At 43.0% G+C, this 26,729-nt stretch overlaps 1 protein-coding gene across 5 annotated transcripts; it reads left to right on the top strand.

Moving 5' to 3' along the window:
• LOC143163598 (potassium voltage-gated channel subfamily A member 6-like) lies at positions 1-25,983 on the top strand. 5 transcript variants are annotated; one of them, XM_076345224.1, is made up of 4 exons: positions 1-6,166; positions 6,475-6,561; positions 20,993-21,055; positions 23,435-25,983. In XM_076345224.1, exon 1 carries the CDS (start codon positions 1-3, stop codon positions 1,558-1,560), a length of 1,560 nt encoding a protein of 519 aa, XP_076201339.1. In that variant the 3' UTR covers positions 1,561-6,166; positions 6,475-6,561; positions 20,993-21,055; positions 23,435-25,983. The 5 variants fall into 5 exon arrangements, with proteins under 5 accessions (XP_076201339.1, XP_076201309.1, XP_076201320.1 ...); XM_076345194.1 differs by lacking the exon at positions 20,993-21,055 and adding an exon at positions 9,414-9,677; XM_076345205.1 differs by lacking the exons at positions 20,993-21,055; positions 23,435-25,983 and adding exons at positions 9,414-9,677; positions 10,357-11,019.
• Positions 25,984-26,729: the final 746 nt, after the last annotated feature.

Raw genomic sequence — 26,729 nt, 5'->3', positions numbered from 1 at the left:
ATGCGGGCGGAGGAGCCGCTGGCGCTGGCGGCCCCGCGGGCGGGCGGCGGCGAGGCGGAGGCGGAGGCGCCGGGCGAGGAGCGGAACGGCGGCAGCTGCTGCAGCAGCGAGCGGCTGGTGATCAACATCTCGGGGCTGCGGTTCGAGACGCAGCTGCGGACCCTCTCCATCTTCCCCGACACGCTGCTGGGCGACCCCAGCCGCCGGGTGCGCTACTTCGACCCGCTCCGCAACGAGTACTTCTTCGACCGCAACCGGCCCAGCTTCGACGCCATCCTCTACTACTACCAGTCCGGGGGGCGGCTCCGCCGGCCGGTCCATGTGCCCCTCGACATCTTCCTGGAGGAGATCCGCTTCTACCAGCTGGGCCAGGAGGCCATCGAGACCTTCCGGGAAGACGAGGGCTTCATTCAAGAGGAGGAGAAGCCCCTGCCCCAGCACCACTTCCAGCGCCAGGTCTGGCTGCTCTTTGAGTACCCCGAGAGCTCTGGGCCGGCCCGGGCCATCGCCATCGTTTCCGTGCTGGTCATCCTCATCTCCATCGTCATCTTCTGTCTGGAGACTCTGCCTGAGTTTCGCCAGGAGCCCAAGGGCACCCAGCCCGGCTTTGGGGAGGTGGTGCCGCCCGGTGACGAGGCGCTGCTGCCACCGCCACCACCACCGAGCGGGACTCCACCGCCCCTGCGCCCCGCCGCCGGCGCCGGCCCCTTCTTCACCGACCCCTTCTTCCTCATCGAGACCCTGTGCATTATCTGGTTCTCCTTTGAGCTCCTCGTCCGCTTCTTTGCCTGTCCCAGCAAGCCTGAGTTCTCCCGCAACATCATGAACATCATCGACATCGTGGCCATCATCCCCTACTTCATCACTCTGGGCACCGAGCTGGCCCAGCAGCAGCAGCAGAAGCAGCAGCCTGGCGGCAGCAGCAGCAACAACGGAGGCCAGCAGCAAGCCATGTCCCTGGCCATCCTCAGAGTTATCCGCCTGGTCAGAGTCTTCAGGATCTTCAAGCTGTCCAGGCACTCCAAAGGGCTGCAGATCTTGGGGAAGACTCTCCAGGCCAGCATGAGGGAGCTGGGTCTCCTCATCTTCTTCCTCTTCATCGGAGTGATCCTCTTCTCCAGTGCTGTCTACTTTGCAGAGACTGATGACCCTGACTCCCTGTTCACCAGCATCCCTGATGCTTTTTGGTGGGCGGTGGTGTCCATGACCACTGTGGGCTATGGGGACATGTATCCCATGACAATTGGTGGCAAGATTGTGGGCTCCTTGTGTGCCATCGCGGGTGTGCTCACCATTGCCCTTCCTGTCCCTGTCATTGTGTCCAACTTCAACTACTTCTACCACCGAGAGACTGATCATGAAGAGCAGTGCCAGTACACCCACGTCACCTGCGGCCAGCAGCAGTCACCTTTCTCTGAGCCCAAGAAGGGGGACAGCAATCAGTCTCTCAGCAAATCTGAATTCCTGGAAGCAGAAGACCTGGAGTCCATGAAATATTCCAACTTCATTCCTCCCAACAACCAGGGTTATAAAGAGAAGAAAATGCTGACAGAGGTGTGATCAGTTTTGTTATCCTGGGTCCAGACATGGAGCTGCAAGCTGCTGCACAGCTGTCTTCCTACTAGCAGCTGGATCTATTCAGCATTTACATGCCAGACTGTGAATTGTGATACCGTAAACAGAATGATTGTGACAATGGGCTCTTCTGTCCTGATTTGCTGTTTCTCATTACCGTGTGCAGCCAGAAATGTTCTTGCTTTATTCCGTGGAGTGCTAGCTGTCATCCCCCACTCCCTCGTGAATTTCTTTCTCTGTTTTTGAAGACTGCTTTAGTCCAATATTTGCTCTGAAACCTAGCCTTTCTACTCCACTAGCAGAGAAGCCCTTGCTACTACTTCAGCTGAAGGATTCGTCAGGGAGTAAAGAGTTAAAGGGGCTACAAATATGTGGCTCAAGCTGTGCCCTTAGTTCCTGTGCCAGCGCAGTGCCCTTAGCTGTGGGATCAGTCACGCCTGCCATGCCATTGCCTTTGAATAATGGAAATGCTGTAGCCAGCATCACAGTGAGTTACGCAGCTGTAGGGGAAAGTCAGCAAGCAGACGCCTGCCTTCTTTGCAACCCTTGGCATGCTAAAGATCCTCTTGGTTTATGTTTCAAAAAAGGTGCATAGATCTAAAAGCTCTTTGCTACTTGTGACCACACACCAGTTATCAAAAATAGGCTTAAAGAAGTCACCAGGCTTGGTGAAGATTCTCTGTGTTTTGAGCTTATTTCAGCCTTATTTATGCCAGTGCCCTGATGTTAATTGGCTTTTATAGTACCAACTTAATCTTCATAGTGGTAAGTGCCTTCTGATGCAAGGCACATTTGAGTAAATTCATTTGTTATCTCCGCAGTTTGTCTCCACACAATAGCGTTTAATGAGATGTACTTTATGCTTCAGATATCCAGTTCTGTATTCAGGCATGTGAGAGCAATTGACTCCACTGCGTTTTTATTGAAGTGTTTGTATAGCTGAGGGAAGTTTGCATCTTGGTATTTTGTTGACACTGCTGAAAAACCCCAACCACAGACAGCTGCACCTGTGCTGTCTGAAGATTGCACTGATTTAGCGGGTCACAGGCATAAATTGCCCCAGGGTAAGTGTGTCAACATTTGAGATTGAGATTGGCACGGATACCAACTTCCCTAAGCCATCTGCACAAACCCAACAGCATACCCCAGACCTTTCAAATGAGGGGAGAAACAGCTAGCCTTGAAGAGATCCTTTTGCTGTATTACTGATCTAGCCAGTTCTTGGTATTTCATGGATAGGAGGCACAGCAATGTCTTTTGCATGCACTAGGTTTTGTGAGAGCAACTTATGCTAGCAATGCAAAATGCATAGCTTGGCCTGCAGTGCTGGGTTTGCCAAGGGACCAGGGTTTTGCATCTTAAGATGCACATTTTGCTTCTCAGATAATTTCATTCTTTTGATCAGCTCTGCCTTACCCCTAACTTTAAAATGTTTCAAATGCTGCCAGTGGGTGAGAAGGGAAAAATGGATGCTTTCAGATTCTATTGGCAAATTTTCCTGCAAGGAAAAGTCTGTCTTGTTTTAAATCTAAGTGTATATTCTGCATTCACATGTGTGCATGTGTATGAAAGCAAAGGCAGCCATTAATGCTTTGCATCATACTGTATGATATGCATATTAGAATGTACTACACATTGCATGTGACACATGTAATACATAAACCAGACATAATATCAAGATGCAAAATATATAGAATACATTTTATGTATATGTATATATTATGCTTTTCAACCATAAGGCTAAGAATGCTAAAGGCATATACTTTAATATAGTCAGAATTGACTATAGAACTGGTTGTGAGATGGGATCTGTTTGCATCTTCGTTACCCTGCTTGTTTTTCATTGTCTTGAGATCTGGCTCCATGCCTAGAGTGCTTTTATTGTGGCCTCTCCTCATCTGGGCCCTGATCATATGGTAGAAGTTGTTTGTGTAAATCCTAACTGCTGCATTTCTCTAGAGTCCCGTTGTCTTCTCAAAGGTTTTTAATGTACAGGGATCTCCCTCGGGGTCAGCGCACAACCATTATATTAAAACCTCTGTTCTCTGTCTTGCTGAAGTCAGTAGCAAAATGCCACTTGTCTCGGTTACTGCAGGTCAGTCTGGGAGACACAAGTGTGATGTGGTGAGGGCTCTATAGGTGAGAGGAGTTTGCTTGAATACATAGGTGCCTAATTCCTCTTTGGTTCATCGGGACTGAGGCAAATTTCTGTAATGGTCTGGGCCTTGGGAGCCATTCTGCATCCCTTGGAGCATGTGGGTAAGTAATCCTGGTGAATAAATGGGACTGAGGAAGGATCAACACAGTGGCATCTCTGTTGATTTTGTGTAAAAAGTTGTCTTTGTCATTGAGTTAATTCAATAAAAAGCTGTTGTTGTTCTTAGTTGTGCTTCAGGGTCACTATAATGAAATAATTTCTGTGAGTGCAAGAGAGTGACTTTTCTTCAAATTTTACGTTGCTCTAGCAGATGCACTAGAAACTACCAAAAGAACCTGCTATTTAAGAGGGATGTTTCAAGGCTGTTTCTGTCTCCTAGCAGAATGCCCATGTTTGGGGTTATTTTATGCCTGAGTGTATCAGCTGATAAAAGTTTCCCCAAAGTAAGATATAAAAAACTCAGGTTAAGCACAGGAGGAGCCATGAGACACACTGAGCCTACGTCAGAAAATTCCTGTGCTTGTTTCTTCCCTTGGGCCTGACCCCATTGCCCCTGCCAGGCAGGAGCCCTCCCTGCTCAGAATAGGTTGTTCTCCCGACCAGCATGACAGACGGCTGGGCATGGAGACAGGCAAAAAAAAGACGTGAGGCAAATTACTGGTAGCATAATCCCAATGTGTCTTACAGAGATAGTCTTGTAAAGAGATTTCCTGCTCTCAAGTGAAATTCAGCAGTGAGTTTCTAGCTGGAATGTTGTCTGCACACAGACATGTGCATGCATGCACATGCACACAAAACACTGGTGTGAAGGAACTTTGTTGCAAACAGACAGCTTTTTGCAGTTTTTTGCGATCCACGTTTTTCAGTTCTGAAAAGAAAGTGCAAATGAAAATGTGTAAAACGGGAGTGGTGTTTGCTCCCTGGGTTTTCTGTGTTAGAGCTAAGAGGAGTCCAAAAAGCCAACAGAAGCTTGGAAACTGTGACCTAGGGACTTTCATTTGGGCGTGTAAATCCTTCTCTAAGCATCTCCTGAAAAGCAAGGCAGTGAAGTCCCAAAGTCATCAATAATAATACATATTATAGAGCTTCTGGAATTTGACATTTTTATTAAGGAGCCTTCGGATTTTTTTCAAGTGACTGAAAGGACATAGTGGTACCTGTGCCATTGACTTTACAGAGGACTCGTGTTGCCAAATCACAGAGATGCTTTCAAAAATCTTACCTCAAGTTCTCAGCTCTTAGCACTCACTCCTGGATGTTCGAAATACAAATCTGTCTGTCTGTCTGTCTAGCTATTTCCTTCTGAAGGCAGAGCGCATCCTCGTGAAGCAAAGTAGGCACCTCCAGGGACTTGTTTCCATAACAACCTCCCAGACTGTTTCTCTCTACCCTGTGACTTTGGCTACAAGCAAAAGCACTCATTGAATATTTTCAGTTCTCAGATATTAGTACCTTATCTTTACAGCTGTTTTCTTTGCTTACTGAAGATGATCCCATCATCTTATATCGTGCAACTGTCCTGTCCATCTCCAGACAGACAGTTATCAGCATTTGAAAGCAGAGAGTGCAAACCAGAAGATGGGAAGGGATTTTATCTGTATATCCTTGCACACAGAGAGGTGGGGAGTGTGTGAAGGACAATCTGAGCACTCACAGTCTGAGCATTCACAGTCAAGGAGCTGAGGGGCAACTGGCCTGTGAATCCATCAACTGGGTGTGCAGTGATGAGGAATACGAGCTAAAGCATCACATTAAAAAAAACAGAAACTCTTCTTTCAGCAATCTCACTAGGAAATAGGTTTTCTGCGGAGGAGACTATTACTCCTTCCTGAACCCTTGGCTGTTCTGTGACAATCAGTTCCCCAACTAATTTTCCCACAGGATGTTTTGCGCCGTCAGGACAGGGCAGAAATCATCTTGGTGGAGGTGGGGAAGGAAGGAAAGGAAGAATTTTACTGAGAACGCCTTTTTTTTATCCGCAACTCGTCAACCACATGAAAGACTGTAAGCACGAAAGGCATGAAGAGCTGTTTTGCGATATTTCAAAGTCTACATTACTGGTGGATTTCTGCACTTACCTCCAAGATAACATTCCTATTCTGCTCCTGTTTGGAAAATGTTGCAATTTGGGATTTTTGAGCAATTTTCTGGTTTGGCCTTGTTCCTTTTGATCAAGCTTTCATGGATAAAAGTTCACTGCTACAGCAGCTGTGGGGGTGAAGGTGACTGGACTTGGTGTTGTCTCCTAGGCCCTCTCGTTTCGTGTACAGAGATCCCTATGGAGATAAAGAAGAATGAGTACAAAGGAAATTCAGGGCAGCAAGAGACAGGGTAAGGACTGAAGCGTCTTCCATACTGTGATGGAAAGAACAGCATCATCCCTAAAAGCAAAGGAACAAACAGCTCCAGTGCCTGCTGCTATAGCAGAAGTAGGTAAGCTTTCTTTTTCTTCTGTGAAATTAACAACTAAGAGTTTCTTGCAATTAATGAGGAAGGATTTCCTAATTAAGATTTGCAGCCTAAAGGGAGAATCTGGTTCTAGGTGAAGAAAGAAAGATAATTATAAACTACAAAAATATAGCATGAGCCAGATCATCACCATCTGCTGATTCAAGTTGGCAAAACTCCATTTAGTACAACTACCTTCATTTATATTAGGCTCCAACTTCAATCTTCTGCATCAAGTCAAAACATATGTACTATTTGTTAAAATGCTTATTTTTGTTTGTTCTTTTCTTGAGGTCCTGTTCACATCAGGGAAAGATCTGCAGATTACAGCAGGAGTTAACCACAGCTTTCCCAAAAGCTCTCATCTGACTTGAGTCCAAGTAAGTCTACCAAACTCAGCAAAGTTAAGCTTCTCTTTAAGTTTATATTGACAAAAATAAGAGCAGCAGCATTTTATTTATTTTTTTTTTTCTCGATGATGGAAGTGTGCAGATAAATTCATAGAGAAGTTTAAGTCTAAATGAGATTCTGCCCTCAGCTGCAGCCCTATAAGCACAAGATAGCTCTATTTACATTGCTGTAACTGAAAGCACAGTCTGAGCTCTTCATCTTTGCAGTTTGGAGCTCACACTCTAGACAAATCCCATTCTGAAGACATTTGTAGCCATGTTATCAGCAGGCTCACAGGCAAATCCCTGACTTGCAGTCATCTGCTTTACACATAAAGTTAAGGAGGGGAGCAGGTGCTTGCAGGATGAAAAGACTTAATCCTCTGATAAAATGAACAATTGCCAGTGAATGCTGAATGTCCTTAGCTGCCACCAAAGACAGTTGATGATGAAATTGCCCGTTAATTACAAGAAGGAGCTCTTCTTGTGCAGGATCAGGTCCTAAATAAGGCAAGACCCTAGCTAGTCAGGGAGATAAACCCAGAAGAATGTTTTTTTTGGGAAAGCATACAGGGGCTGCACTAACATTGATTTCCAGTGTAGCTTATGTTGTTAGTACATGTCAATTCTATATGCCTTGCCTAACTGGCTGGGTTTTCACTTGCTCCAGGGAAGTCTGCCTGGGCCATGTTGGTTAGCACAAGAGCTTGAATATTATAGTATAGTTTCACACTTTGGGAAACACATAACTGTGATCAGTGTGGGTTTTACGTTCCTAAAGCATAAACATTCATTGATAAACATTCACCACAAGAAATATCCATGTCGTGTGTAGTGCAGATTAAAAGGGGCTGAAGCAATAGATTGAACTTTTCTGTGTACGACTTTTTCTTAGTGAAAGGAAAGGATTTACAGGAGGGAAAGTGCTCATCAACTTCCATGGTCACCCTAAAATACTGAAGCCACGTAGCCTATTCATTAGAGACAAGACTCATGGGAAACCTTTGTCTTCATACAAAATATCATTGAAAGTTCAGTAAGTCCTTCTTTGGCTTCACTTTCACTAAATGGATATAGAATCACAGAATCATAGAACCATTTAGGTTGGAAAAGACCTTTAAGATCATTGAGTCCAACCGTAAACCTAACACTGCCAAGTCCACCACTAAACCATGTCCCTAAGTCCCACTAAGTGCCACATCTACATGTAATATATAAAGATATTTACTCAGTAGTGTAAAGTTTTGGAAGACCCTTAGTCAAAAAGTGCTATAAATCACAAATTTACCAATTTAATTACCAAATTTACCAATTAAATTACCAAATTTAATTGGTATTGTAGCCATTGTTTGTTTAAAGAAAATTGGGGTCTCGATTCTGCTCCCTACCTGAGGTTAGAGAAATGTATCCTTAAGGATATGAATGGCATGACTCCTAATTTAAGTAACTGTGAGAGAAGAATCAGGCCCAAAGAAGAGGGCTGTAAAGGCAGATGTCTAGAACAGATCTCTTTAGGTGGTGTAGGTACACATTGGTCCATTCACCTAAAAGGTTGTATACAATTTTACACCAACAGAAGATTCAGCTTTTAGAGTACATATTGGTTTCTTCTCTTACATTCTCTGGAGAGAAATTAAATGGTGTTTTACAAGAAAACTGGAACATTACTGTCTCCTCTTGCTGCTTGTTGATGCATCTGTTGTTTTCAATTAGCTTGATGGCATCCATTTTCAGGAAGCAGATGCTGCCCTCTTTTACACTGGTGCAATTCTGGAATAACTCCACTGACGTCAGTGAAGTGACTCCAAATTTATCCCTGGTGAAAGCAGAATTGGACCACAGTCTTTTTGTTTGCTTATCTGCTACGGTGCTCTCGGGAAGGTGCACCATTACCATACCATAAGGGGAAGGCGAGTGCCTGTCTGCTGTGCCGTGCTCAACTCTTTTGTGTCCTTGACATCACACCCACATGCCTGGCTGGAGCAGAAGTCGGGCTGGTATGGGGCGTGCATGGTCACCAGATTCCCCATGTTGAATGGAGCAGATGCTGGTCCTAGTTTCTTGACCGCTTTCCTATTCCAATTTCCATCAGCTTCGTCTTGCTTGGATATGTTTTCCAAGGAGAGAGTGTTTTTTAAGCTGAAGTAATGTAATTGCAAGTCTTAAGCAATATAATAACAGAAGAGTATCAGAGGTAGACATGGAGACAAACTCTACCCCTCCTACAGTTTTTTGCTGTAACGGCTATGTGAAAATAGTTGCAGTCCTGGCAGGTTGGCTATAGATCTGCTGGCTCCAGTCTCCATTTTCAGGGAATACCAAGTTTAAATAAATTGGGCTACTTCTTTCCTGCTCCAACTCTGCTGATCTCAGTGATGCTGTCCCTGAAGCCAGACAAAAAACTTCACGTAAAAGCCATTAGCATGCTGTATGGAAAAATACCACTTGCGATGGGGCAAACGAGGGTGAATGGAAGAAATAGAGTCAGTAAAGAATGGAGTAAATGAGCAGTGTGAGACAGGAGGGAGGTTCTTAAAGGAGTTCCTGAAGGATTGGTCCTGGGATTGTTTAAAATATTAGCAGTAGAGCTGAGACTATGAAAGTTAGCAATGAAGCAACCTAAGCATCATCATCAAGACTGTGGATTAGGACACAGAACTAGATGACTGAATAATTGACTTAAAAAAATGGAAAGATATTAAATAGCACAGAAATTAAAGTTATGATTGGGATTTATCAGTTCGGGAAGACAGACAAAAAGAAAGATTGGGGGTGCCACAATCAGCCAGAGAACCACTGTCATTTACTGAGCCACCAGAGTAATGCAGCCATAAAAATTGCAGGTTCAAGTCTTTGAAGTCTCAGAAGGAGCACGTTCAGTACCACCTGGGAAATGTTAATTCTATAAGGCCTCATCTGGAATGCTGTGTGCATTTTTGGTGACCTAAATTTGGTCAGGAAGGATGCACAGAAGAACAGCAAGAATGATCAGGTGAATGGAAACTGCTTTGCAAGAGGAAGCTGGAAGAGCCTGACTTTTCTAGGCCAGCAAAAGATTGACAAGACCTATAGTTACAAAAATACTGAGGACAGAGTATCCAAAAGAGGTAAGAGCTATTTAAGCTAAAAGGCAATATTGGTGTTTGAACAATAGAGCATAAACTGGCTATGAATAAATTTACCATGGAAAGGAAGTGTTTTCTAATATAACAGACAGAGAAGGAGAAAGGAAAGCTCATTCCAGGTTGAATAGGAGAGATGAGGGCAAAAATCAAAATTTTTTTTCAGATGGACTTTGTTAAATTTATGAAATGGATAATATGGAAGTAGTAGCATGCAATGGAAATAGCCTGGGTTCAGTGACTTCGTCTACTAGAATCCTCTCCTACACCTGGGACGTATTTGAGATGCCGAATAGATGAGAAATTGCAAGATCTTCCCTCGTTTCTTGTGTCCTTCAGCTCATTTGCCATACTGCACCCATTTAGATACAAAATGCCAAATCCTGGTGATTTTATTACTTAGTACTTGGGGTGTGTGGGTAGGAGAGAGAACTAGGGGAGGAGCTGTGAGTCTTGAGAGATGTTTTTTCTCTATAGGACTGGGAGAAGAGAAAGAAGTCCTAGGAGTCGGGTAGGATGGGGCAGGGGATACCAGATCCCTCTAGGAGCTAGTCTGGAGACAGAGGAAGTCAATGCCCTTTAGAAACCACCAGTCTCTGTTCACTGCTCTTCCCCTCAACCTGGAACCTCTGCTGACCTTGTCTGGTCCTTTCTCCCTACCCAGAGCTCTCCAGCTCTACGCTGACCTTCCTTCTTCCTGGCATCTCTGGTAATTCCTCAGTACCGTGAGCTACCTGGAGTCATTGGAACAGTGCATTGTGCCTGGTTTTGAGAAAAGCCTTGAGCCAGCTCTGCTGCAGCTCAGCCAGGGTATCTGATTTGGATGCAGAGATCAACAGCGATGCATAACCTTCAACAGCTTTTGTGGAACGGAAGGTCAGAGCAGTTGATAACAATGGCCACTCTGGCCTGAAGAGGTTAGCAGAATAATTTCCTATTCCAGGCTCTGTTCATGCAGAGACAGAATAAAGCTTCATGTTTCCTCTCTTACCTCTTTCAGTTCATTTCATCCTGTGGGAAAGTGACAAAATATCCCCTTGAGCTCAGCAGATAGAATAGACATTGACCAAGGTGGGAGTTTCAGCCATCCATCCAGCTCCGTGTCACAAAAGCACCAAGAAGAATCTAGTCCTTATACTTTGTCCTTGAGCCTTCTAGCATGTTGCTGCACTTTGTTCACTTCTGTGAGGAAGCCATCATCTTGTGATTTGTATCTATATTTTGGCTAGCAAGTTCTGCTCTTTAACTTTGAAATAACTCTGCTTTTTCTCCCTTAAGTAGAAAAAAAGAAAAAGCAAAGCAAAGAAATTTTACGAATAACCATGCACATTATGGAAGCATGTGAATATGGACACCACTTGAGCTTTATCAATGACATTAGCAGGATGGTGCACACAAATCCGGTTGTCCATAAGTTGTCTTAAGGGCTTGTTCCAAGTGATCGGCATAATTTCTTGAGTTATGGCAGTAAGCAAAATTAGAAAGGGATTGTTTTATAACAATTACAGAGCGAGCCAATGAGTTTCATTTGAACCATGAAAACAGTGTTGCATCTGTTTCTGAGCTCAGTCCACTTCGACATTGATGGAAAAGGCCACCATCGGTATATGTTTACGTGCTTCTTAATTTACTGTTGTTATATCATGTGCACTGCCATTGTGTATAGGAGCCTGCGTCTGGAGGCCTGCAGCTTATTAATGGTAAAGATCCTACTGCAGCAATCACCACACAAACACAAGGCAAAAAGCTGGTCAAAGAGCTTATGTGGTTAAAATTGTATATACCTCTTTGGAGCTTGAAGAACTTTCAATGGTGAGAGGGCATTATTATGTTTTGATTTTATAGTAGGAACAGAATGAGGCACAGTTAGCTGTGCAGAGTGGAGGGAAAGCAAGAGTCTAAATGAGCAGAACCCATGACTCCTTTAGTGCTACAGAACAAATCTTCGTAGTCTTGGCCCTGGCAACCATGTCTTTTACCAAGGAGATGTTGACTATGAAAGGGAGTACAGCTAAAGAGCACAGGAGCAAATCCTACAAGTAAATTATGTTGATTCATGAGGATATGTAAGAAGCATGGGAGATGCATTTATCGCAAATCTTCAAGACAGTCTGATTTATTTATACATAAATAGTATTTACCCATTTTTTTTGGCTTTGCATTGCAAAGTAAACAGCTCAAGAATACTCTTGTATTCCTCTAGTGTGTGAAACACTGACATGCTCTTATCTTGTGACCAAGATCTGACCCTATTTGCCCTTTCCATGCTTCAGTTTTAAACCTTCCTCAGTCAAGACCTGCATTCTCATAATGGGTTTATATTTTTAAGGGTAGTGCTGTCATTAAACAGTAAGGAGCTCTATGCACAAGCTCCCTTGTCAGTGATGGAGGAACACACCTGCTTTGTGTTTGAATCCCACTTCATCATCAGTACATAAAATGGAAAGGTACAGAGTAGATATTTACCTATTGGTCCCGTTTGGTGCCAGACGGCTAAACTTAGAACATCTACTTTATCACTGTAATTTTTCTTTAGATAAGTACCACAAATATGTTGTACATTTCTCAAGCTCTGAATTACGCTTATGTTTTAATGTGTCAGAAATAGTACTGTCAGGTACATTCCTTTTAGTACTGTAGACTATGGGCTTCCATGCTTATGAAATAATAGCCGCAAAGCAATTGATCTTTGTAGTCTGAGCTTGGAGATGGCACAGTGACTTTCAGAAACATTTTGAGGGGTATTTGCTATTGCTTATCCATTAGTCTGTTATTTGATGATCTATTACAGTTTTCTGCAGTGGATTGCAAACACTTCTGTAGGACATATTTCCATCAAAAGATGCCTCTTCCTCAAAATCAGCAATATTTGAGAGAGGAGTTTCATTCCAGCTCATTTTGGTATTCTTTAGAAAATGCATGTTTGGAAAATTTTGTAATGTGCGTGATCGTTTTCTTAATGTTCTGAATGTTTTTGCTTTTTAATTTTTTTTTTTTTAAGGAAATGTATGTAAACAAGGTAAAATGCAACATCTTGCATTTATGTCTTTTTTACTTTGATCTGTAATGAAAGATATAATGTGGATTTGGTTTGGGTTTTTTTGAAGAGAGGGGATTGTCCTTGGTTTAGGAGAGTTTATTTTTAAAAAACTTTTTTCCAAGCAGTGTAGTGGTAGCCATTGGTTGTTCCTGATTACTAGCAGTGTGGCTCTGGTGTCAGCTCCAATACTTCCTTGAATTCAGTTAGGTGATATTCAGATACTCCAAAAGAAATGAAATGACAGACCAAGTGGTGTGGATACTACAGCATGTATTAGTAGTGACAGAAGGGATGTTCCAGTGCTTTGGCTATTGCTGAGGCAAGCCAGTTGTTCTTTTCTGCAGCTGGAAGACCTGCATAGGTAAAAAAGTTATTTGATGAGTCCGGACTGCTTTTACAATGCAGTCTGACTTGCTAGAGCATGTCATTATGAATTCTGAGCTCCCCCTGTTTCCACTCAGCGGGTAATCTTTTAGGATCCTTTTACTCATAGATTATGTAATAGGAAAAGAAAAGAAAAAAAAAAGAAAAAAAAACCCAGAATGATTACTGATAATTTTCTGGGTGTATTGGGAAGAAGAATGGAAGTAGAAGGTGCTATCTGCAGTCTGCTGTAGCTCACCTCCTTATTTACCTTTTTCTTTGGCTCTTTAAAAAAAAAACCACGCAGATTTTTGAACTGCCATTAACACTTAGCTAAGTGGATTTCAGAGAAGATGAGTAGTGAGCTCTTCTTTGCATAGTAACCATTAATCAACATTTCCATAGAAGATGTCTGAATACATATTGATCAAGCCAGCTGCAGCTGTGATATAGCTGTGATGGGTTTTGGAGACTGATGCAGCTTTCCCTTCCATCCTCCATCCCCCAGTCATGTAACCTACGTAGCAGAAAAACACCCGCTGGCACTTCTGGCCCCGGCGTTTCTGCTTATTAGTAAGTTGCATCAAAAGGTTGTGTAAGGTTTTTCATTAGTTAAGAGACCACTTAGTAAGAAAGGTCTTGTAATTAAATATTGGACTTGGAGTCAAGGGGACAGTCCCCAGTACTCTCACATGGCCTGTGGATGTCCCACATATCTCAGTGCCTCGGCAATAAAATGGGACAGTATTACACCCTTTAGTTGCTCCTTTCCCCTAAACCGTTTAGACAGGGAGAGGACATCTTTTTGAGTATGCCCCATCTCTTAGCTAATACCTGTATAATGTCAGGCACAGTTGGGGACCTCTACTCCCTAAGGACACTGTGTTGTATTACTGTCATAACAGTAGTAAGTGACATGGACAGTGAGGATCAAGCAAACACAGAAAAACATTTGGCCCTGTGCATGAGACTCGTGGAATATCCAAATGCTAACAAGTCCTGCTGTAACCTAGCTCTGTGTTGGCTCTGGGCCAATGCTTTGGCCATGCTGATCTGATTTCTGTTTTTCAGGCTCAGACACAAAATATTCAGTGCAACCCCCCTTATTCGTGACTCTCTGTTCCCTTGCAGGCTGCCTTATAATTAAAGGCGTGCAAAATATTTCTATCTGACAAAGCCCAGAGCTGACTTACTGCAAGGTAAATTGAAAGCCCGTTGAATGTGCCATGGAGATAAGAGGCTGACATCAACTTTTCACAGCTAGTCCAAAAGAAGTAAATTTATGCAGGTTTTTCTTCTTTCGCCCTTTGAATTGCTATCAGGGACCAAGGTATTAAAGCAGCAGCAGAAAATATGCTGGAGATGGGAGGAGTTCACCATCTCTCTCACAGATTTGTATTAGCTCTCCAAGCATGAAGGTGATGTGGATGCTAGCAGCTCACTGGTACTGAGCAGTCAAATCTGCACTTTGAATCTGGCAAGATCGTTTTTTTACAGGTTTTCACTGGCGTTGTTAAGAACTAATCCTCCCAAATGCTTTGCTAGTTTTTGTTCCTTTATGGTCTTTCAGAGGAATACAAGGACACATGGAATGGCAATTATGGCTCCTCATGGTTTATATTTAGTCATATATTGGTGATTCAGAAGCAAGCATATGTGAAAAGGCCCAGATGAATCCTCTTGCAAATTCCTTCCTGTCCTATAGCGTATTTAGGTGCCTGATTCAGTTACATTTTTGGAGAGGGCCCATTGTCATGTCTTTGTGCCCGCCACGATGCATGAAGAGTTTTCTTGATGGCTGAAATATTTTAACATTTTAACATTTTAACTGACGCAGCGAGTTGGTTTCAGGCAAGTGGAGCCAAATTCTCAGCTCACCCCTTTTCATGTGAATTCTCAGTATTCACACATCAGCACATTTTTCTTCTAATGCCAACTAGGCAGGGTAGTACAGGGTGTTTTAGAAGTCTTTAGTTTTTCAGCTGGTCAATTTTCCATATGGTTAGAAAGTGAGACCTGTTATCTTGAAAATTCAGTGTCTTGAAGCGTAACTAAAGTTTCCATGTGAACGTTTTTGAGTATGCACTTACTGTCAGATCTGCCACAAGGCCATAACAGTCTGTGGATGCACTGAGGCTCACAGGCATATTCTGGGTCTGGACCTGCTGTGGATCTGACGTTTCATTTTTCCTGTGCCTCAATTTTCCCAACTGTAGAAGGGAAATAAGTTCTTTCTCTCCTCAGCATGCACTTGGGTGTTTATCAGTAATATGGATAGGAACTATATATATATATATGTAAAAATATATATATTATATATATAATAATACATATTTTAGATATAATAATATATAGAGAGGAACAATCAATGTATTCACTGGTAAGTTAATTTTTCTCCAGATAATGTAAATAACCCTTTTTCCTATAGGAATCACAAGCAGATGGTGTGAGGCAAGGCTGGGAGGCTGGACTTAGGTTTGCAGCTGGGGCAGCTGCTTACTGTGGGACCTTCAGTCAGCTTCTCTGTAAGCCTGTTTCTGTTTTCACACGGTTGTAACTTCCATAAAGGGCATCATTATTTTCACAGCTGGAAACAGGATAAATGGGATGTTGACCCTCTTTACTTGCTCCAGTGACATTGCCTCTATTTAGTATTTCCCTGTGCCTCTACACCCCTTTTCATACTTTCCATTGATAACCATAAACTTGACTACTGGGTCTCCAGTAGTGGGAGTATAGTGGGACTATAGTGGGAGTATAAATACTTAACTAATCAGCCAGGTACTCAGAAGATACTATAAATCTCACTCCCAGAAGTTTGGTAGAAGATAGCATTTAAAAAAATGCCTGTTAAAGCCTAACCACACCATGGACACAGTGGTCATTGGGATTTTTTTTCTGGTGATCATAGTGAAACAGAGTTGGACCAATAGCAAGCACGTTTGAAAATCCTGCCTTTTGCTCTAACCTGGATTAGTACTTGACAGTGAAAGAGCGACAGGAGCGACGGATCCTTTGAACCCAAATCACCCACTTCTTAGGGACTGGCGACCTCTAAGTGAATTTGCTGCTTGTATTTACATTGCACTTTTTGACCACACTCCTTGTTCCAGGTGATTGTTGCTCTGGTGATCCCTTGAGCGTATGGCTTTTATGACCTGCACCATGCCACCGCCACTCACACCTCCACATGTGGAGTCCACGAAAGCAATGCCTTCCCTCATGGTGCTTTCTTCTAACTCCATGACTTCATCAAAGCATGGCAACCTTCCTATAAATTAATGTGGTTGCTTTCAGTTTATTAATGTTTTACCGTGCCAGCCTGATGTGTCTCAGCTGCGAAGGCAAAATTAAATATTGCTGATATGTGGGGCCAGAGTTAAGCCTTGGGGAGGAACAGAGAGAGAGAGAGAGAGAGAGAGGGAGAGAAGGGAGAGCTGAGCCAAAAGGGCCTTGGAGACCCTTGGCAGGAGGGGAGGTAAGGAGTGGAGATGACTATTACCACTGCCACAACCATGGCAGCAGTTTCCTCATCCCCAAGCCCCTTTCCACACTTCCCATCAGCAGCTGCAATCCTGGCTTCCCAGGGCTCGGGTATAAGCAAGGCAGACGGCAGGACCATGGCTGTTTTACTGTCCCCAGCAGCCTGTTGTTCTTAGCAACTGTTGTCTTTGCCTCTGCTGTAGACCCAGCTCTAATGTTTTGTTGTGATTTTGTGTGCCGGTTCACTGGGTATATCCATACTGCAAAAAAGCATTTAAAACAGCAATGAAGATAAAACAGATAAGGCTTTAACAAGGGCTAGCAACTGAAGTTAAAGCTGATAAGGAAGGTTAGACTCAAGTTGAGTAAAACGCAAGTTACTTAATCTTTTCAGCTACTTCAAGCTGAAATAACTGACCTTGGTGATCCTTTTCAAAAATTCTAATAAGGACAAGCATATCGTGTTGAATTTTAATTTAAAGTCATTGACTCTGCAGTTCTCCCAGAATATTTTTCTTGAAGGGATGCCTTGTGAGTCTAGGGAAAAATCTAAACCCGGTGTCATAGGATCCTCAAACACTGATGAGAAGGCTTTGAAATCTGATGCACAGTCCAAATTTTAATGTCTGTGGTTTGGCTCCATCTTTGACCCATAAATGGGAGAGGATCGTGAAACTGTGTGGATGCTGTATCAATTGAGCTGGAGCATATGTGCCAAGTGTGTCTGTGCATGTGCATGTAAAGGCTTGAGCCCCCTCCAGTCCATGCTGGATAGCTGTAGGCTATACAAACTCCAAGCTTTTGCAGTGATCTTAAACAGAATGCAAGTGATGTGGTAATTAGCAACTGTTAACTGAATTTGGTTTTGTACGGTACTTTGAACATATGAATCGTGTTATAAGCAATAGCTGTTCTTAATTATTTTCAGGCTTACCAAATACAACTTCTTAGCAGCAAAAAGAAGCAGTTGTTCTGGAGATTGCTGTGTAGGTACTAGCCTAATCCTTTTCGGGGTTAAGCTTACTGTTGTTTATTCAAGCAAAATGCCCGCAGAAAGCAGATGGTGATCTTTCTGAGAAAAGACAGAGAGGATCAGCTGGTGTGCCGGCATGAGAGTATCTGTAGAATTATGCTGAATTCTGGAAAGCCTGAAAATTCAAAGGAAAAATCTGTGATGTGAAAAATTCTGCCTTATACTGACCGTTGCTGTCAGGAAACGCCACCAAAAGCCAGTGACGAGTTTGCGGGGTGGCACAGTGCCATCCTGTGGGCCACGGAGGTATTTGACGAGGGAACACTTGGATGTGTGACCTGCGTTGCGATAAGAGTGTTGGCAGCTTGTGGCAGAGGTGAGTCTGGCCAGGAAGGCTCCATTTGCATGAGGAGAGTTGCCTACCATTTAAAGTATTTAAGCGGTTTCCTTTGCTGCTGGAGAGCTATCTAGACACCCAGTGCTGGGGTGTGCCATGAACCCTCCACAACGTTCATGAAGCTCTACACCCTGGCTCTGCAGAAGCAGGACTCACAGGGCAGAAACCTCCCCTGATAACAGAGATACAGCCTTCTTTTTAAGCTGAGCATGGACTGGCTCTTTCAAGACATGAAAGAGAGGGCAGCTTCTTTTTGTGCAGTCAGCAGTACCCACACTGCTAGGAGAGCCCCCTGGCCCCCAGGCAACAGAGGAGGCTGGTTTAGGGGTGCAGCAGGATGTTCTCCTTGCTGCTGAAGCTTCGTGGGACATAGGTTTAATGATGCAGGAGAGGAGGTATGGCTCCAGAGCACTCCTTGGAACAGGGAATGAGACCTCCTGCTCTTTGCTCCTTCCTTCTTTCCCGGGTGAGAGTTTTTCCACCAGCAACCTGGTGGATCTGCCTTATTTTGTCATTCTGCCAGTGGATCTTGAAATTGTAACACTTTGCAAAGACCATGTAAACAGGCATCTCTGGGAGCACCTGGTGGCCAAATTGCTAAGGCCTGGAGCTTTGGCGCTCTCTTTGGAGGCAGCTGCAATAGAGGATAGCACAGAAACAAGGTGTCTGGTATCCTGGATGAGCGCCCTCACCCCTGAGCAGTTTTATAAGAGGAAGCAACTATGCCCTCTGGCTCTTCCCCTTCTTGTGTGATGTGAGAGAAAGCAGCGGTGGTCAGCACGCTAGGTGTGGAGCAATGCCTGTTGGCATGCTCAGAGCTGGACCTCTTGCTTAAGGCTTTAAGCAATACATGTAGTGAGGTGTGGGCTGATGGTATGTGCTGGGGAGGCCTGAAGCATAAGGCAGCCTCGGTGGCACTGTCATTTGCCATAGGCATGTGGAGAAATTCAGTGTTTTCTATGGTTTGAGTGTCTCCAGAGTTTGGTGGCAGCTGAGGACAAGCACTTAACCTTGCTACGTTGGATTTAGGTGCGTAGAAGAGAATGGATGTGGGACTTGGCCACATGAGCCATTTTCTGCAGCAAGTCAATACAGTCTTTGCACAATGTCATAAAGGACATTAAATCCAACAGCGTCCTTTTAACTGTTAATGTCAGAATTAAACAAATCATTCGCTTGAAAGTTGAGGTTCCTCAAGGGAGTTCCAGATGGCTCCTAAGGAGAGAAGTGTGAGCTGCACATGGCCAGCACTGTGTGGGGTTAAGCTGGGGATTTAATTTGAGGAAGGATGATGGAGTATTGGGAATTTCCCTGAATATTTTGATTCAGTCAGTCAAGCTAAAACTACCAACCTCACGTGAGGCAGTGCTGCATCTTTCCACTTGAACTGTAACATCAGCTGATTTTTATATGTCCACTGCATCAGTTTTCCTTTGCTGTAGCAGGACGCTGGAAGGAGTTCATAGGTTTATCCTCTCATTAGAAACAGAGTTGCTTGCTTCACAATTCTGTTGCTCTTTTTTGCTTCTCTGTGTTAAGATGGGTACTATAAATACATTGGATCTGGTCTGTTTAATCACCTCTCCCTTATGCTTGCGCAGTATAATAGCCTGGCTGCCACATGTGTCTCTCTGTCATAACGGAAGCGAGTAAAATTTGCTTCAGTGGAGTTACATCCACTTGAAGTAACTTTCCCTACATTTTTGCTATCCCCAGTGTTTTCAACTACGACAGAGACACTCAAAGCCTTAAATTATTCTCAGTTAACTTGCCAGTAGTTGTTCCTATGTGTAGATCTCCCTCTTACACATATAGTTTGAATGGGATTGCATCTGTCATCATTGAGAAGGATTCAAGGATCTTGCATGGTAGCAGGGGGCAGCAGGTTTTTTTAAATATGAGGATTATTGCATCTTTTCAAATCATAAATGTGGGAGGTGTCTGAAATGGGGTTGAAAAATTGCACAGGTGAGTTTAGATCCCATTCCAGAGCATAGTCTATTTTTTCATGTTGCTGGTTTCAGAAAGCCTCACTGAGGAGTTAGGAGCTATTTACTATAAACTTAGGCATCAGTATCAGACTCTCAAAATTAAGGGCAATAAGGGATAAAGAAATGGGTCCCCAAAATTAATCCTTTGCATCCCTCTACACATATATGAGGCCCACCTTTTAAAAAATGGCAGCAATGTAGTAGGTTTTGTTTCTGGATGCCTGTACAAGACCTGCATTCTGCTTTCTGAAATTCAGTCCCTTTGGAGTGTCAAGCTGAGCATCCAACATCACTGGCCACTTCGGAAATTCCTGGTTTAGTTTTGTACTTTATATTAAAATATTATTTAAAAGTAAGTAAGCAGTAAGTGTGTAATGAGTAAGTCATAGGTTGGTGAGGAGTACTTTAATATTTCATTTATTTTATGCTTCAACAGTTGCCTTACTTCATGTCAGTTCCTTTTAGATACTTTATTACTTTTACATTTGTAGAATTATAGGCATAGAAAAATCCTCTTTGCTCCATCTGCATTCTTTGGCCCAGTCAAATCTTTCCTATCACTTTCTCTGCGTGAGTGATAGGAATCATTATTTAAATGGTGCTTTCAAACACCATTACAAACTTGGATCTGGCCCCTGGTTTCACGTCAGTCCTTCACTGCTGTATTATACTATCTAATCCCTTGCTTATTTGAAAGATTTAAAATGACAGTTTTACTGGCCATACTGTTTGGCCACAAAAACCCACTGTTTGGGTTTTTCACAATATTTTCAATGTTGAATGACTATGTGGTAATCAGTTATACTTTCTGAGCTGTTTTCAGACATCTGCCTAATGCTGTAGTGCTTGATCCCTGCAGTTGCTTTGCTTATAGAACATTTGATGAAAGGCGGTCCAGAAAAATTTAGCTTTGGGCTTTTGGATTTGCAAATACTTCAGGAAAATTTTTCATGCTAAACTCAAAAACCTGTTTATGTCATGTCTCTTCTTATTTACTGGGACCATTTCTATTGCTACTGATTTTAAGTTTTGCATAATCCTTACTTTGGACAGGCAGATGACATTACATACCTTAACCATGCCATACTTCCAGTGCAAGAGGAGTCTTGTTTGCTGGTAAGGAGCCTTACTAAATAAATTTACAAACCATAAAGGAGCAGGGATTTTCTCCCTGTAGATCAGGAAACAAGCTATAAGGAAGTATATTTTACAATTTCTAAGCATTTGTTGGATTATTAATGTACACGATGGATAAAAGGAGAACCTACATATTAAATATTGAATATGTAGACTCTCATCCTCTACTCTGTTCCAGTGGAACATCTCTACTGACTTTGGGGACGATCCACATCAGATACATCAGAATAAAACTAAAAGTAGAGTCAGACCAACAAACCCCACTGTGATTGTTCACTGTGCAGGAAAATCCAGTGATTTGTCATAGGTTCAATTAATGCAGCTGTTGCAGACATCTGTCTCTGCCTTTGAATTGTTTGATGGTGTCTCTGACTTATGAAACTCCAAGCAATCACTAGTATCCAGTTATTGTTGCTCTAAATTTTTGGAAAACTATGAGCTAGCCTTCGTATCTCTACCAGCTTGTTCACTCTCTGTAATCCCTGGATTGAAAACTCCCTTCTCCAACATATGAATCTGCAGGAAAAAGCTTACATGAAAGAGAATTCAGTGAGAGAAGATCAGCACAAATTTAGCCTGCAAATCAGAGATTTCTCACAATTTTGGTGAACTCGAAGCAAGCGGGCCGTACATTTTGTTGGTAGAGCTGGCTTTTTCTTAGAAAACTTTCTGAAGAGCGAATGCATTTTACAAATTCTTACTTGCAATATTTTACGCATCTATATATATCTATAGTCGTTGCTTAAATATGTAGCTTCTGTGTGAGTGTGAATGTGTGAGTGTGAATGTGTTTATATATATTTATATAAGCATGCATATTTATATATTTTATGTACCACTGCTGTTTTCTCCTTTCTGAATTTAGATAGAGCACTTGACAAATGTTGTTCACTTTGTAGGCTTCTCCAGTCTCTGATGTTTCTTCCTCTTCTTTCTTTCTCCTCCTGTGGTCTTTGGTAATGTTGCAACCAACCTTCTGGCCCAGGGCTTTCTCACTGGTACACTCTTTTTATAGCCTGTTCTTGCTCTTCTTTTTCTGGCTACTTGAGTCATTGTCAAGCAGTAGCAGGAGTTGCGGGACCATGAGGACTAGAAAGTGTATGGTCTTCATGGTGGAAAAAGCTGCTTTCACACTCCTGTACTGAGTGGGAAATGGAATTGCCTTGGTGGAAAATACCATGTAAAAATATAAATGGTGTAAATTCCTTGCAATGTGAGGCTTGAGCTTCTCATAGCATTTAGGCAGGCACATGCTTAACTTCTTTAAGCTCATGACTAGCCCTGTCAACTACTCACAGAATTAAATTAAGTCTGGATCTCAGAGTTTTGTTTAGGACTCAGGAGTCCTAAAATGATTAATTTAATATCACATCCTAACCATGTGTCATAGGAACACATAAACCATCCTGTGTAAAGAAAAATGTAATAGGTAACTTCTAGGGGCATGTTAGACTGGCAGTATCGAGGCTTTACACTGTTGACATGCAGAGAGAAAAGAAATGTAAGTATTGCTTGCTTTATGAGAAACTGTTATGTGACTTTTCAGATTGCAACAGACTTTGACCAATTTAGGAAGCCCAAGTGCCGCATTTATTCCAGTCACTTCTGTCTTCCCTTTCTCTCTCTTTTGTTGTGGACAACTGCAGATATTTTTAATAACTTATGAATAGCCCTTTAGGTTTCATGTGTCACCAGCACATACGGACCTCTGTTGCTAGAATGGACTGCATCGAAGTGTGACAGCGGAGAAGTCTCTAAATGAAGAAAAGTCATTGCAGGCCCAACACGTTTTCCATTCACTGCCTTAATAAATCGTTTCAGAACTGATGGGGGAAAAAAAAAAAAATCCCTCTCTTGCTCTTACAGACTTTCCTGACCCTGGCATGGAGGAAGAGGCTTATTTGCCAAATTGTTACTATAGATCTGTCTTAAAAGGACTTAAAATTAGACACCAAGAAATGGCTACGGGAATGTAACAAAGTCCTGGTTACAGTAAAGGTCAGACCTTGGGTCTCTGTCCTTGGAGCAGCGCAGTGCTGCAATGCATCCTACCAAACTTTGCAACCTTCTAATATGCATATTTCATCTCATGCAAGAAGAGATGTGCATAATTCCCAGCAGCTGTAAGGAAAAATCCCCCATAAATCAAATCCCACTAGGTGTCAAGGTAAGCAAAGTAGCACTTTCCATTGTAGCCAGCTGCAGTCATATTGACAAGATATCTCAAATTCAGTCCTTTCAAACATTCTCATTAAGAAATGAGCCCTTAGGTTGACATGTCTTAACTGTGACCCATGCAAAATAACGCATTTGTCTTGGGCATTTTTTTAACATATAACACTTTTTTTTTCTTGCTAGGCTGGATTCTGGATGCTGCAAGGCTGTCATGTCAGGATGCTGCAAGAGGTTGTTGCATCTTCTTACTGTAGAGTTCATGAAGTTTCCCTGTGTGCAGGGAATACAACATTTATGGACAGGAAACTGGTGTCCTTGCTTTGCAGTTTTCTTGTTGCTGTAGTTTTTAAAGGGGTTAACACTCTTAGTTCCAGGAAACTGAAATTAGATGTGAACAGGGGTTGGAGGGAGGAGGCAGGGAGAATCCCATACAAGATTCAAATGTGTCTCATTTCTGGGAAAACTAAATAAAGCAGGATTCATTTTCCAGTGGCTAAAAAGCAGCAATTTATGAGCTGTTCATGAAAAGCTCCAGACAAGCACTGAGTCCTGTGGAAAGCTGGAAATGGACACAGGGCACCTCCAAAAGACTCCGTTATTGAAACTTATTTTAAATCTTTTTTCAAGTGGAGGATCCAGTCCTGGCAAATGCATAAGGTCAGCCCTTAGAAGAGCAAATAGCTTTCTCCAGCGAATTGAAGAAGTGTCCAAAGTCTGTCCATTTGTCTGCCTGTGTTTTGGCCCTGGATTACTGTGCTTTTTAAAACTGTGTTTTCATAACTCAGATAAATGGTAGATGGTTCACGTGGCTCTACAAGTAGTAATCATCCTGTTCATGCATAATATCTGATATCTAAGGGATGGGCCCAAACTAGAGGTATTTCTCATTTACGTATGAAGTGTCTTGCTTTAGCGTATGCACAGTCAATTCTTGTTGTGAATATGTGAGTCCATTGCCTGCTCTAAAGGAGGTAGTGACTTAGTTTCAGTGGCTGTAGAGAGTTTCACTGAAATAACACTGTTCGTAGTCTTTTATGTGATTTAGAAGGCATAATAGCCAGATAGTTCTGAAAATGTAATATAATTGTATGCACTATTCCCAGAAAATGCTCTGAAGTCTCCTCCCATTGCACCATTGTGATAAAAACCTCTGTTGCTTTTCAAGCTCCACAAGTCCGTGCTGTGCCGTGCTGAAACTGATAGAAGTTAGCACTGAAAAGTGAAGGGCAGAGAGGGATTCTCTGGCCTGGAATCCCCTCCCTTTGGCAGCAGCAAAAGTCAGCCATGCAGACAAAACTCCATAACCAAAGGTGGACCTACCCTGTGCATGTTGCCAGCTCTCTGCATAGGAGAGAGGGAGGGTGGGGAGAGAGAATTGATTCTGGGAGGGGAAAGACTGAGAGGAAGAGTGGAGCAACGGGTACTCTGAGCATGACAACTGGGATTTTCAGAGGGTACTCTGATGGATGCTGGGCATCCAACTTCCCTACGACTCTTTATCAGTAGCACCCTTTGCATCTTATGAGTGACTTTTAGCCTGTCTGGCAGTCCTCACAGTTGATGTGTGAGGGAAAAGAGGTAGAAGGCATCTCACTCTAATTTGGCAGCTCTCGGCACCTGTAACAGGCGAGGACTGTAATACCTCCTCGTGGCTGCTGGCTGAGGGTCTGATCCTCTGATGAGCTGTGACTTCCTGACTACCTGTGACTCAAACAGGCTTATAGGACTGGGCTTAAAGAAACCCTGAGGTGCCAGATCCAAAGATGCTTTTGGAGCAGGTCTGCTCAGTAGTCCTGAGCGTGGATGTGAACCCCCAGTTCTTAGGAGGCAACATTGACTCTACATTCATATTGTCTGGGCACAAACAATACAGAGACCTACTCTATGTCTTAGTGCAGGCCAGCTTGCAGTGTGGGACTTCTCTGAGCCACTGTCTATCCTGATCTGTGTGGCAATGCCATGTGGCTGACCATGGGTAACCGTAGCTGCCATGGACCCTTCTTGCAAGGGCAGTTGTCTTCAGAGTCAACCTAAGTGCAGGCTGCCTTTAGAAAGGTGTGAATATGCTGCAGAAGTCTATGGGTACCCTTCAGATACATGGCACACAGGTCAGAGACTTTAGACCATACTGTGTGCCAGCACAAACAGCAGGGATGTTAGTTACAGGATCGCTTTGCTTTTGCTGTGAAACCTTGCTCCAATGAGTTGTTTCAAGGAAGACGGTTGGGATTTGCAGGCCAGATCATGTGGTGAGATAAGTAATTCCAGCTCCCTTATTGGAGTTAGGCTGATTTATACAAGTCTGGTCCAACATTTTTGAGAAATTGTGGATGGTAGGGTTTTTTTGTTTGTTTGCTGCACTGAAAATTTCAAGCCTTTCAAATAAAGTACGTGAGGTAGAGTTTTTAGATGGAGCATTGAAAATGCAGTGCTTCAGGCTGTTTTCTGGATTTAGACTTTGAGAATACAAGTTCTTTATAGAGAATCCCACATGCAGTGGGAGAAGAGGGTATCGGGCTTGAAAGTTGACCAAGGAGATGGGACTCAACTGAGCTTTGAACAGCAATCATTGTCCTTATTGGTGATGCCATAATACGTGCTTGAATCAAACCCAACGTTGCACAGGCCAGAACCTGATGAAACCATGTAACTAGATATTTGTGATTGTTCCTACCAGTGTGATCCATTGTTAAATAGGCTGGGCATATGAATAAAATCAATATTTTTTAAAATGTGGTGTGGTTTTTATGTCAAAAAGACTGGTTGCACTCTTGGACTTTATGATGTTCATATGAAATATTTGATGTGGAATTAGTATAGCTGTGCAGCTTTCTTAGGACAGTTCATAGCCACTTGCAGAAGTGCATCTTTTCCTCCTCAGAGGTGATTACTGCAGTGCTGCACTGAACACCTGCCACAGGGAAAGATGTGAAGGCCACTTGGGACATCCTCCTCCTAGTCCTGCAAGGGTGGTCCCTCTGTTCTGTGACACAGCAGCCAAGGCCGCTCAAGCTTACATCAAATTGAAGTGATCTCGTGGCTAGAGATCAGTATAGTGCTGATGAGGGGGGGATGTGTCTCATCACACCTGCTGCTGCCGTCTCTGTCCCTCCCCTTCTCGCCTCATGGCCCTACAGATACCAAAGGATGGATGTGTTTTAAAGGACTTTCTCCTTTTCTATACAATGTCCGGCTCCATTCCAGCCCTTGCCCAAGAAAAGATGTTTTTTGAAGGTTCATCTGAGGTGCTTTTGCATCTCCCAGATTCTGGGTCTAGCTGGAAACCTAGGAAAAATCAAGCTTACTCAAGCATTTCTCTAAGTGTTGCCACCTCACAGGAGAGCTAGCTTGCTCCATCAAGCTCACCGCATCTGGGAATGCTCAATGGTAATCCCCAAATTACTCCTCACATCTTTTGCTTGCTCCTTGACTTGGCAGCCATAAAACTAAGTTTGTGTATGCAGGATTTATCCACCGG

This window comes from Aptenodytes patagonicus, chromosome 1 (genome assembly GCF_965638725.1).
Source record: "Aptenodytes patagonicus chromosome 1, bAptPat1.pri.cur, whole genome shotgun sequence".
In the NCBI taxonomy this organism is placed as follows: domain Eukaryota; kingdom Metazoa; phylum Chordata; class Aves; order Sphenisciformes; family Spheniscidae; genus Aptenodytes; species Aptenodytes patagonicus.
This window is presented reverse-complemented; position numbering and strand designations above follow the sequence as displayed.

What these genes read in the sequence shown, in the direction of transcription:
- LOC143163598 (XM_076345215.1), top strand. Translation starts at nt 1, where the DNA reads ATGCGGGCGGAGGAGCCGCTGGCGCTGGCGGCCCCGCGGGCGGGCGGC.